General features: G+C 38.2%; 1 protein-coding gene across 2 annotated transcripts in view; it reads left to right on the top strand.

Moving 5' to 3' along the window:
• Positions 1–12610, top strand: part of LOC117321917 (wings apart-like protein homolog) — a 47376-nt gene that overhangs the window by 15059 nt on the left and 19707 nt on the right. For both annotated transcript variants that reach the window (XM_033876555.1, XM_033876546.1), the window contains exons 8-12: positions 179–290; positions 1323–1426; positions 3253–3329; positions 5658–5800; positions 7207–7322. In XM_033876555.1, the coding sequence (XP_033732446.1) occupies positions 179–290; positions 1323–1426; positions 3253–3329; positions 5658–5800; positions 7207–7322 (552 nt within the window). The remainder of the gene's footprint in view (positions 1–178; positions 291–1322; positions 1427–3252; positions 3330–5657; positions 5801–7206; positions 7323–12610) is intronic.

Genomic DNA, 12610 nt, shown 5'->3' with positions numbered 1-12610 from the left:
CTTAATTTTACAGACTGGTAACCTAGCTATGGACTTAATTTTACAGACTGGTAACCTAGCTATGGACTTAATTTTACAGACTGGTAACCTAGCTATGGACTTAATTTTACAGACTGGTAACCTAGCTATGGACTTAATTTTACAGACTGGTAACCTAGCTATGGACTTAATTTTACAGACTGGTAACCTAGCTATGGAGTCCCTGTTGAGTTTAACTTCAAGAAGAGCAGGTGAATGGTTCAAGGAAGAGCTACGGACACTGGGTGCTTTGGATCATATTGTAGATACAGGTAACTCCAGGAACTGTTGTTTAGTGAAGATTGTAGATACAGGTAACTCCAGGAACAGTTGTTTAGTGAAGATTGTAGATACAGGTAACTCCAGGAACAGTTGTTTAGTGGAGATTGTAGATACAGGTAACTCCAGGAACTGTTGTTTAGTGAAGATCGTAGATACAGGTAACTCCAGGAACAGTTGTTTAGTGAAGATTGTAGATACAGGTAACTCCAGGAACAGTTGTTTAGTGAAGATCACAAGGCCATCCAACCATGTGACTGCTTTAATTCAAACTTGTTGTTGTTATTGGTTTGCCTTGTGACTTCTTTAGTTCAGATGTATTATTGTTTCGCCTGCAATGAAGTTGCAAAGCAAGACTATTGTGTTACATTTTTCGAAGTTGACATCATTCATCAACATTTCACTATAAAGTTTTGCTTTGCTAAAAAAGTGTAAGGTTGTCTTAAACCAAAGATGGTATATAGTTAGATCACATAGTGGATGTCTCAACACATCCTTCATTTATGGAATTATTGTACTAATGTTGACATGGATGTTTATATGGAATCTAACAAGAAATTATGGATTTGATTTTGGGAAAAAAAAATTCTTTTTTTGTTTTTTGTTTTTGTTGGAAATTTTGGAAGTGTTTGTGACTAACTTTTCTCATATTTAATTTCTCAGTTAAAGTTTCTTAAGTTGCCTAAAAGTTCAGTCAGATCATGTGTTATAGTTCTAAGTTTAGGCATGGATGTTCACTTGGGGTCCAATAAAGACAATATGGATTGAATTTGGGATTTAAAAAAAAAGAAAAAACACTTTAAAATCCTGCTTTTTCTATAAGAATGAACTAGTCAACTTATTTGATGAATTATTGGATACTGTAGATTTTGAAGTCTTTGTGTTGTCCTTCCAGGTTAATTTTTTATCATGATTTTGTTAATGAACTAAAGTTGATGATAATTGATTTATCTGCTATAAATTTACATTAACAATAGAAACAGTTTGTAGATTTCTAATAAATGACCATTTTGTTCTGTTGACAGTTTGCTCCTGCATTGAGGCAGTTGGAGATGATACAACTCTCCTGACTGATAGCACCATAGAAAATCTGAAGAAAATTGACCGCTGTCTCAGGGTATTGGAAAATGTAAGCGTTGTTTTGAATCAAAATGATAGTACAGTTGGTAGCATGTTCAAACACGATATATAGTCGCGTAGGTGTTACTATTCCGCCAGCATCTCCAACATGATATATAGTCGCATAGGTGTTACTATTCCACCAGTATCTCCAACATGATATATAGTCGTGTAGGTGTTACTATTCCGTCAGCAAGATATATAGTCGCGTAGGTGTTACTATTCCACCAGCATCTCCAACATGATATATAGTCCCGTAGGTGTTACTATTCCACCAGCAACTCCCAACATGATATATAGTCGCGTAGGTGTTACTATTCCACCAGCAACTCCAACATGATATATAGTCGCGTAGGTGTTACTATTCCACCAGCAACTCCCAACATGATATATACTCGCATAGGTGTTACTATTCCACCAGCATCTCCAACATGATATATAGTCGCGTAGGTGTTACTATTCCACCAGCAATGTCGACATCTGTGTTGCCCACCAGCAATGTTGACATCTGTGTTGCCCTCCAAATTGTTCACATTTGTCTTGGTTATTATCACAGAATCTGTTTTAATGTATAAGCATGAGGAACTCATCACATGGTTTCTGTTAGGACTTTATATACTGGATGGATATTTGGACTTTGTTAATTATCAAGACAAAGTTAAAGTTTTCTGTTTAACTGGGTTGAGCTTAGAAAACTGTTAATTATCAAGACAAAGTTAAAGTTTTCTGTTTAACTGGGATGAGCTTGGTTTCTATCAAAGTACATGTACTATCATAATAAAAACCCAAATAAAAGTATACTTATATCTATATATGGTCATCCCAACACACAACTTATATCTATATATGGTATAAACCAGCTGAGCAATACAGGCCCTCTGAGCCTCTTATATATATATATATGGTCATCCCAACACACAACTTATACCTATATATAGTATGAACCATGTATTCGATACAGGCCCTTTGAGCCTCTTATATCTATATATGGTCATCCCAACAAACAACTTATATCTATATATAGTATAAACCAGGTGAGCGATACAGGCCCTTTGAGCCTCTTATATCTATATATGGTCATCCCAACACAAATTTCAAAGCCTGAATTTCCCTTACAGTTTACCATTATCAGTTTGACTCTTAGTTAATAAGGTTTATGTTTAACTTGTGGTTTAACTTACTTTCTCTCAAAGCATATGTACTGTCATAATCAAGCCTGGAACTAATACACATTTTACCGTTAATTTGACTTTGTTAATTACTTGTACAGTGTTGTTAGTTTAATTGTATCACGGAGCACTATTTTTAGGTTATAGAACAATAAATAAAATAAAAACCACAAGTTGGCTTAATACTGATGATATATAGAGAAGCTGGGACATAGGAGATGTATCATTACGTGTAATGCTTGATGGAAATGACAAAATCTGAAAATGAGAACACTTAAAATTTTGATATAGTATTCAGGTTTTAATTTCAGTCATTTTCAAAAAAAAATTCATTGTTTTCTGTATGAAAAACACAGGAAGGAATAGACAAAAAGCTCATAAATAACCTCTGAAATTTGTAATAAATTGAATCAAGTGGACATGGGTTTAACATTAAACAGAATCACCTGTATATTATACATCTGGTAATATGTAGCTGAAGTTAATCAGGGGAGACAACTGAAACTAAAACATATTCCACTGGTTATTTGATATTTACATATTGAATCATTTACATTATGACACATTATTTTATAAACAGTGCTATGTACATTAATTTTATAAATTGTTATGTACATTAGTTTTATAAATTATGTTTATTTATATCCCTTTTCCGTTTTCTTTTTAGGTAACATTTGTCAATACAGAAAACCAGACGTATCTGATAAGTTACAAACAAGGAGTTTTGGTTCGGTCAATATGCAGGTATGGTAATTTGGTTTGTACTGTTCATTTGAATTTTGCTGATTTTGCGTGTTTTGCCTTATAACCAAACTGACTAAGGAGAGTCCATATCTAAATGGAAAGTAATTATATCAAAAATTATAGTAATCTATGCTACATACTATCTATTTTTGTATGTCTTATGTGTTCAATGTCACATATAGCACAGGGATTATGATTGTAGTCTGTGGTGATGTGGTACGACTATCCAGTGTTTGGGATATAGATTGTAGTCTGTGGTGATGTGGTACGACTATCCAGTGTTTGGGATAGATTGTAGTCTGTGGTGATGTGGTACGACTATCCAGTGTTTGGGATAGATTGTAGTCTGTGGTGATGTGGTACGACTATCCAGTGTTTGGGATAGATTGTAGTCTGTGGTGATGTGGTACGACTATCCAGTGTTTGGGATAGATTGTAGTCTGTTGTGATGTGGTACGACTATCCAGTGTTTGGGATAGATTGTAGTCTGTGGTGATGTGGTACGACTATCCAGTGTTTGGGATAGATTGTAGTCTGTGGTGATGTGGTACGACTATCCAGTGTTTGGGATAGATTGTAGTCTGTGGTGATGTGGTACGACTATCCAGTGTTTGGGATAGATTGTAGTCTGGTGATGTGGTATGACTATCCAGTGTTTGGGATATAGATTGTAGTCTGTTGTGATGTGGTACGACTATCCAGTGTTTGGGATAGATTGTAGTCTGTTGTGATGTGGTACGACTATCCAGTGTTTGGGATAGATTGTAGTCTGTGGTGATGTGGTACGACTATCCAGTGTTTGGGATATAACGTTGATGTGATGTGGTACGACTATCCAGTGTTTGGGATAGATTGTAGTCTGTTGTGATGTGGTACGACTATCCAGTGTTTGGGATATAACGTTGATGTGATGTGGTACGACTATCCAGTGTTTGGGATAGATTGTAGTCTGTTGTGATGTGGTACGACTATCCAGTGTTTGGGATAGATTGTAGTCTGTGGTGATGTGGTACGACTATCCAGTGTTTGGGATAGATTGTAGTCTATGGTGATGTGGTACGACTATCCAGTGTTTGGGATAGATTGTAGTCTGTTGTGATGTGGTACGACTATCCAGTGTTTGGGATAGATTGTAGTCTGTGGTGATGTGGTACGACTATCCAGTGTTTGGGATAGATTGTAGTCTGTTGTGATGTGGTTCGACTATCCAGTGTTTGGGATAGATTGTAGTCTGTGGTGATGTGGTACGACTATCCAGTGTTTGGGATAGATTGTAGTCTGTGGTGATGTGGTACGACTATCCAGTGTTTGGGATAGATTGTAGTCTGGTGATGTGGTACGACTATCCAGTGTTTGGGATATAGATTGTAGTCTGTGGTGATGTGGTACGACTATCCAGTGTTTGGGATAGATTGTAGTCTGTGGTGATGTGGTACGACTATCCAGTGTTTGGGATAGATTGTAGTCTGTGGTGATGTAGTACGACTATCCAGTGTTTGGGATAGATTGTAGTCTGGTGATGTGGTACGACTATCCAGTGTTTGGGATAGATTGTAGTCTGTTGTGATGTGGTACGACTATCCAGTGTTTGGGATATAAAGTTGATGTGATGTGGTACGACTATCCAGTGTTTGGGCCATTTGATTGATTACCACATATTCAATGAAGTTTATGTTAAATGATTAAAAAGACCTGTCCATATATATGACCCCAAACAAAATTGAAATATTTTGACTTGACTTCTATTGTATAATGAAACATCTATCTGACATTGACATTTGACCTCACTAAAGCATCTATCTGACATTGACATTTGACCTCACTAAAGCATCTATCTGACATTGACATTTGACCTCACTAAAGCATCTATCTGACATTGACATTTGACCTCACTAAAGCATCTATCTGACATTGACATGTGACCTAACTAAAACATCTATCTGACATTGACATGTGACCTCACTAAAACATCTATCTGACATTGACATGTGACCTCACTCAAACATCTATCTGACATTGACATGTGACCTTTCTAAAACATCTATCTGACATTGACATGTGACCTCACTAAAACATCTATCTGACATTGACATGCGACCTTTCTAAAACATCTATCTGACATTGACATGTGACCTCACTATATCTGACATTGACATGTGACCTTTCTAAAACATCTATCTGACATTGACATGTGACCTAACTAAAACATCTATCTGACATTGACATGTGACCTAACTAAAACATCTATCTGACATTGACATTTGACCTCACTAAAACATCTGACATTGACATTTTACTTTACTAATCTACTTGTGTCCTCTGTTTCAGGGCCCTTTACACCTGTGAGCAGTGCTTGCCTGTCTACCCACTGGTGGAGTCGGAGAAGATAGAGAAAGATTCCACAGGCTATGTGGTGTACAGTTGTGTCCTTGCCATCCTCCGTGTGTTACTCAACCTCACTCATGATAATGGTACTTATTCACAGAGCCAGCACTTAGTTGTGTGAGAGGTCTGTAGACCTTGACAACCAACACTCAGTTGTGTGAGAGGTCTGTCGTCCTTGACAACCAACACTCAGTTGTGTCTTAGGTCTGTAGACCTTGACAACCAACACTCAGTTGTGTCAGAGGTTTGTAGACCTTGACAGCCAACACTCAGTTGTGTCAAAGGTCTGTAGACCTTGACAACCAACACTCAGTTGTGTGAGAGGTCTGTAGACCTTGACAATCAACACTTAGTTGTGTGAGAGGTCTGTAGACCTTGACAACCAACACTTAGTTGTGTGAGGGGTCTGTAGACCTTGACAGCCAACACTCAGTTGTGTTAGAGGTCTGTAGACCTTGACAACCAACACTCAGTCACGACAGAGGTCTGCAGACCTTGACAACCAACACTCAGTTGTGTGAGAGGTCTGTAGACCTTGACAACCAACACTTAGTTGTGTGAGAGGTCTGTAGACCTTGACAACCAACACTCAGTTGTGTGAGAGGTCTGTAGACCTTGACAACCAACACTTAGTTGTGTGAGAGGTCTAGACCTTGACAACCAACTCTCAGTTTTGTCAGGGGTTTGTAGACCTTGACAGCCAACACTCAGTTGTGTCAAAGGTTTGTAGACCTTGACAACCAACACTCAGTTGTGTGAGAGGTCTGTAGACCTTGACAACCAATACTCAGTTGTGTCAGAGGTCGGTAGACCTTGACAACCAACACTCAGTTGTGTTAGAGGTCTGTAGACCTTGGCAACCAACACTCAGTTGTGTCAGAGGTCTGTAGACCTTGGCAACCAACACTCAGTTGTGTGAGAGGTCTGTAGACCTTGACAACCAATACTCAGTTGTGTCAGAGGTTTGTAGACCTTGACAGCCAACACTCAGTTGTGTTTGAGGTCTGTAGACCTTGACAGCCAACACTCAGTTGTGTTAGAGGTCTGTAGACCTTGACAACCAACACTCAGTCACGACAGAGGTCTGTAGACCTTGACAACCATCAATCAGTCGCGACTGAGATGTGAAGACCTTGACCAAACCAACATATACGCTCTGTTGAGTCTGAGGTCTGTAGACATTTACAGAATCAACCTAGAATCAGTTGTGTTAGAGGTGTATAGATACACTCTCAATGTACAGTAGAAGAATCTAATAAAGATCTTTATGATAACTGGTAAACAACTGGTGGAATTTTTCAGCATGTTGACATATGGTGCTGAATGATAATATTTAAACTTAACTGGTTATATTTTGGAAAAAAAGTTATCTTGATAATACTTAAATATTGAATAGGAGAAAAATCTATAATGTGTGATTTAATTCATACACACTGGTAAAGATTGGATAACTGTTGTATTGATATTCATGCTGTGTATTGATTTATTACAGAGTTTGGTAGTACCAAGACTGGGGAACAAGCAGACTTTATCAATGTTGTATTAGCCTGTATTCTACAGACCCCTCAGCATGTACCTGTTGACATGCGTTTTGACATCCTGGTGCTGGTAAGGACATCCATATCTTATTAACGGAGCTGCACTCACAGCTGTAAAGTTCATGATAATTTAAATTTGCCGCAAGATACCCCAATGTCAGTGTCTGCGACATCTGTAGAGAGCTAGGTTAAATTTTTCATGAAACAGTGTTACTGTTGTGTCGATACTGTTGAGGATACAGCTAACACATTTTACACTTGTGTTCTCTATGACCTTCCCATTTGTACTACACTTGTGTTCTCTATGACCTTCCCACTGTACTACATTTGTGTTCTCTATGACCTTCCCATTTGTACTACATTTGTGTTCTCTATGACCTTCCCACTGTACTACATTTGTGTTCTCTATGACCTTCCCATTTGTACTACACTTGTGTTCTCTATGACCTTCCCACTGTACTACGTTTTGTGTTCTCTATGACCTTCCCATTTGTACTACATTTGTGTTCTCTATGACCTTCCCATTTGTACTACATTTGTGTTCTCTGACCTTCCCACTGTACTACATTTGTGTTCTCTATGACCTTCCCATTTGTACTACACTTGTGTTCTCTATGACCTTCCCATTTGTACTACACTTGTGTTCTCTATGACCTTCCCATTTGTACTCCATTTGTGTTCTTTATGACCTTCCCATTTGTACTACATTTGTGTTCTCTATGACCTTCCCACTGTACTACATTTGTGTTCTCTTATGACCTTCCCATTTGTACTCCATTTGTGTTCTCTATGACCTTCCCATTTGTACTACATTTGTGTTCTCTATGACCTTCCCATTTGTACTACATTTGTGTTCTCTATGACCTTCCCATTTGTACTACACTTGTGTTCTCTATGACCTTCCCTATGACCTTCCCTATGACCTTCCCATTTGTACTACATTTGAGGACCTGCTGACCTTAAACATGACAACTCGCCTACATTTAAAATAACTTTAACTTGACCACAGTATACAAGCAATGTGAGATAGGGCTTTCATATTTGACATGTATGTTCCTTCTTGTCATCGCTTTTACAAGTTTCCATTTCAATCACCTTGGGTCAAAGATGAGGTATTTGTTACTATAAATGTATTTTTTGAGGTCCCCGCTCTACTGACTTTTTCATACACTAACTCACAGCCATCATCTTTTCTACAAATTGCATTTCCACCACCTGGGGTCAAAATTGAAGTCAATGTTAGCTGCTAGTCTGTTACTATAAATAGATCTATCAACTTCATTAGTTTTATCTGACTGTTTTAAAACTTAATATACTGACTCATAACTATGAACTCTTGAACAGATTTCTAAGTACTGATGTCTCCACTTGTTATAATGGTACTGATGTCTACACTTGTTATAATGGTACTGATGTCTACACTTGTTGTAATGGTACTGATGTCTACACTTGTTATAATGGTACTGATGTCTACACTTGTTATAATGGTACTGATGTCTACACTTGTTATAATGGTACTGATGTCTACACTTGTTATAATGGTGGTACTGATGTCTACACTTGTTATAATGGTGGTACTGATGTCTACACTTGTTATAATGGTACTGATGTCTACACTTGTTATAATGGTGGTACTGATGTCTACACTTGTTATAATAGTACTGATGTCTACACTTGTTATAATGGTGGTACTGATGTCTACACTTGTTATAATGGTGGTACTGATGTCTACACTTGTTATAATGGTGGTACTGATGTCTACACTTGTTATAATGGTGGTACTGATGTCTACACTTGTTATAATAGTACTGATGTCTACACTTGTTATAATAGTACTGATGTCTACACTTGTTATAATGGTACTGATGTCTACACTTGTTGTAATGGTACTGATGTCTACACTTGTTGTAATGGTACTGATGTCTACACTTGTTGTAATGGTACTGATGTCTACACTTGTTATAATGGTACTGATGTCTACACTTGTTGTAATGGTACTGATGTCTACACTTGTTGTAATGGTACTGATGTCTACACTTGTTGTAATGGTACTGATGTCTACACTTGTTATAATGGTACTGATGTCTACACTTGTTATAATGGTACTGATGTCTACACTTGTTATAATGGTACTGATGTCTACACTTGTTATAATGGTACTGATGTCTACACTTGTTATAATGGTACTGATGTCTATACTTGTTGTAATGGTACTGATGTCTACACTTGTTGTAATGGTACTGATGTCTACACTTGTTGTAATGGTACTGATGTCTACACTTGTTAGGGCCCCGCATCGAGAGATGCGGGTGCCCTATAGTAATCAGGTTGTCCGTCTGTCTGTCCGTCCTTCTGTCCGTTTTTTTTCTTCTGCAGAAATAATGATTGAAGGAGATGAAGGATTTGTATCAAATTGGAACTGATGATTCCTCATGCATCCTAGATCAGATGTGTAGTATTTCATGCAAATCGGATTCAAAATGGCTGTTAGGCGGCCATATTGGATTTTAACATTAACATGAAAATACTGGATCTTTGTTGGTTTTAACTGTTCACTATTCGATTATGCAAAGTTGTCAAGAAATAAACCAAGAGTTAACTGACAGAATGATCAAACTCATAGTTCAAGGTCACAAGTTCAAAGGTCAACGGTCAAGGTCATCCTGGGTCGGCTTCAAAATGCCAGGTAATCGACCCTTTTGGATTTTAGCAGTCAAAACAATTTTGACATTTTCTTATCAATGAATGATCTTGTTCTCAATTGGAAACTTTGATTGCTTCAACAATTTAAATTCGTTTGAAGGATTTAAAAGGTCTCAAATTGTCATTTACTTTTTTTTTAGCCCACCATCATCAGATGGTGGGCTATTCAAATCGCCCTGCGTCCGTGGTCCGTCGTCCGTCCGTCCCTCCGTCCGTCCGTCCGTCCGTCCCTCCGTCCGTCCCTCCGTCCGTCCGTAAACAATTCTTGTTATCGCTAATCCTCAGAAAGTGCTGAAGGGATCTTTCTCAAATTTCATATGTAGGTTCCCCTTGGTGCCTAGTTATGCATATTGCATTTTGAGACCAATCGGAAAACAACATGGCCGACAGGCAGCCATCTTGGATTTTGACAATTGAAGTTTGTTATCGCTATTTCTCAGAAAGTACTGAAGGGATCTTTCTCAAATTTCATATGTAGGTTCCCCTTAGTGCCTAGTTATGCATATTGCATTTTGAGACCAATCGGAAAACAACATGGCCGACAGGCAGCCATCTTGGATTTTGACAATTGAAGTTTGTTATCGCTATTTCTCAGAAAGTACTGAAGGGATCTTTCTCAAATTTCATATGTAGGTTCCTCTTAGTGCCTAGTTATGCATATTGCATTTTTAGACCAATCAGAAAACAACATGGCCGACAGGCAGCCATCTTGGATTTTGACAATTGAAGTTTGTTATCGCTATTTCTCAGAAAGTACTGAAGGGATCTTTCTCAAATTTCATATGTAGGTTCCCCTCAGTGCCTAGTTTTGCATATTGCATTTTGAGACCAATCGGAAAACAACATGGCCGACAGGCAGCCATCTTGGATTTTGACAATTGAAGTTTGTTATCGCTATTTCTCAGAAAGTACTGAAGGGATCTTTCTCAAATTTCATATGTAGGTTCCTCTTGTTGCCTAGTTATGCCTATTGCATTTTGAGACCAATCGGAAAACAACATGGCCGACAGGTAGCCATCTTGGATATTGACAATTGAAGTTTGTTATCGCTATTTCTCAGAAAGTACTGAAGGGATCTTTCTCAAATTTCATATGTAGGTTCCCCTTGGTGCCTAGTTATGCATATTGCATTTTGAAACTAATCAGAAAACAACATGGCCGACAGGCAGCCATCTTGGATTTTGACAATTGAAGTTTGTTATCGCTATTTCTCAGAAAGCACTCAAGGGATCTTCCTCAAATTTCATATGTAGGTTCCCCTCAGTGCCTAGTTTTGCATATTGGGACCAATCCAAAAACATGGTCGACAGACAGCCATTATCGCTAAATCTTAAATTTTATATATAGTTTCCCCTTGTTTGAAAAGTACTAGCTATAGAGGGCTGTTTCTGTATTTACACAGATAAGGATTAGTAAGACTTAGAAGAAGGGAAAAGTAGAGAAAAGATCAATCTGACATGGAACCTATGAAGATCATACAATGGTGGGCGCCAAGATCCCTCTGGGATCTCTTGTTTAGAAAAGGAATGTAATCCTATCTTTATTCAAAAGGCTTTATTCAGCACAAATCATCTAATAACATGAAATGTTTGTGCTTACTTAGTTTTCCGACGTGATATCACCATCAACTGCTCCTATACTAATAACCTAAGTTGAATATAATATTATATAACTTATTGTAGTTTGTACTAATAACCTGGTTAATTATATAAATTTCCCATTGAAGTTTGTACTTATAACCTGGTTAATCTTATAACCTGATTGATTTTAATTTGTAGCAATAACCAGGTTAACTGTAATTTTGTTTAATAAATAACATGGTTTATTAGGGCCCCGCATCGAAGATGTGGTGCCCTATAGTAATCAGGTTGTCTGTCTGTCTGTCCGTCCGTCTGTCCGTTTTTAGCCCACCATCTGATGATGGTGGGCTATTCAAATCGCCCTGCGTCCGTGGTCCGTCGTCCGTCCGTCCGTCCCTCCGTCCGTCCGTCCGTCCGTCCGTCCGTCCGTCCGTCCCTCCGTCCGTAAACAATGCTTGTTATCGCTATTTCTGAGAAAGTACTGATGGGATCTTTCTCAAATTTCATATGTAGGTTCCCCTTGGTGCCTAGTTGTGCATATTGCATTTTGGGACCGATCGGAAAACAACATGGCCGACAGGCAGCCATCTTGGATTTTGACAATTGAAGTTTGTTATTGCTATTTCTCAGAAAGTGCTGAAGGGATCTTTCTCAAATTTCATAGATATGTTCCCCTTGGTGCCTAGTTATGCATATTGCATTTTGAGACCAATCGGAAAACAACATGGCCGACAGGCAGCCATCTTGGATTTTGACAATTGAAGTTTGTTATCGCTATTTCTCAGAAAGCACAAAAGGGATCTTTCTCAAATTTCATATGTAGGTTCCCCTTGGTGCCTAGTTATGCATATTGCATTTTGGGACCGATCAGAAAACAACATGGCCGACAGGCAGCCATCTTGGATTTTGACATTTGGAGTTTGTTATCGCTATTTCTGAGGAAGTACTGAAGGGATCTTTCTCAAATTTCATATGTAGGTTCCCTTTGGTGCCTAGTTATGCATATTGCATTTTGGGACCAATCGGAAAACAACATGGCCGTCAGGCAGCCATCTTGGATTTTGACAATTTGAGT

This window comes from Pecten maximus, chromosome 1 (genome assembly GCF_902652985.1).
Source record: "Pecten maximus chromosome 1, xPecMax1.1, whole genome shotgun sequence".
NCBI lineage: Eukaryota > Metazoa > Mollusca > Bivalvia > Pectinida > Pectinidae > Pecten > Pecten maximus.
The sequence above is the reverse complement of the archived record's forward strand: the minus strand, read 5'-3'. Positions and strand labels throughout refer to the sequence as shown.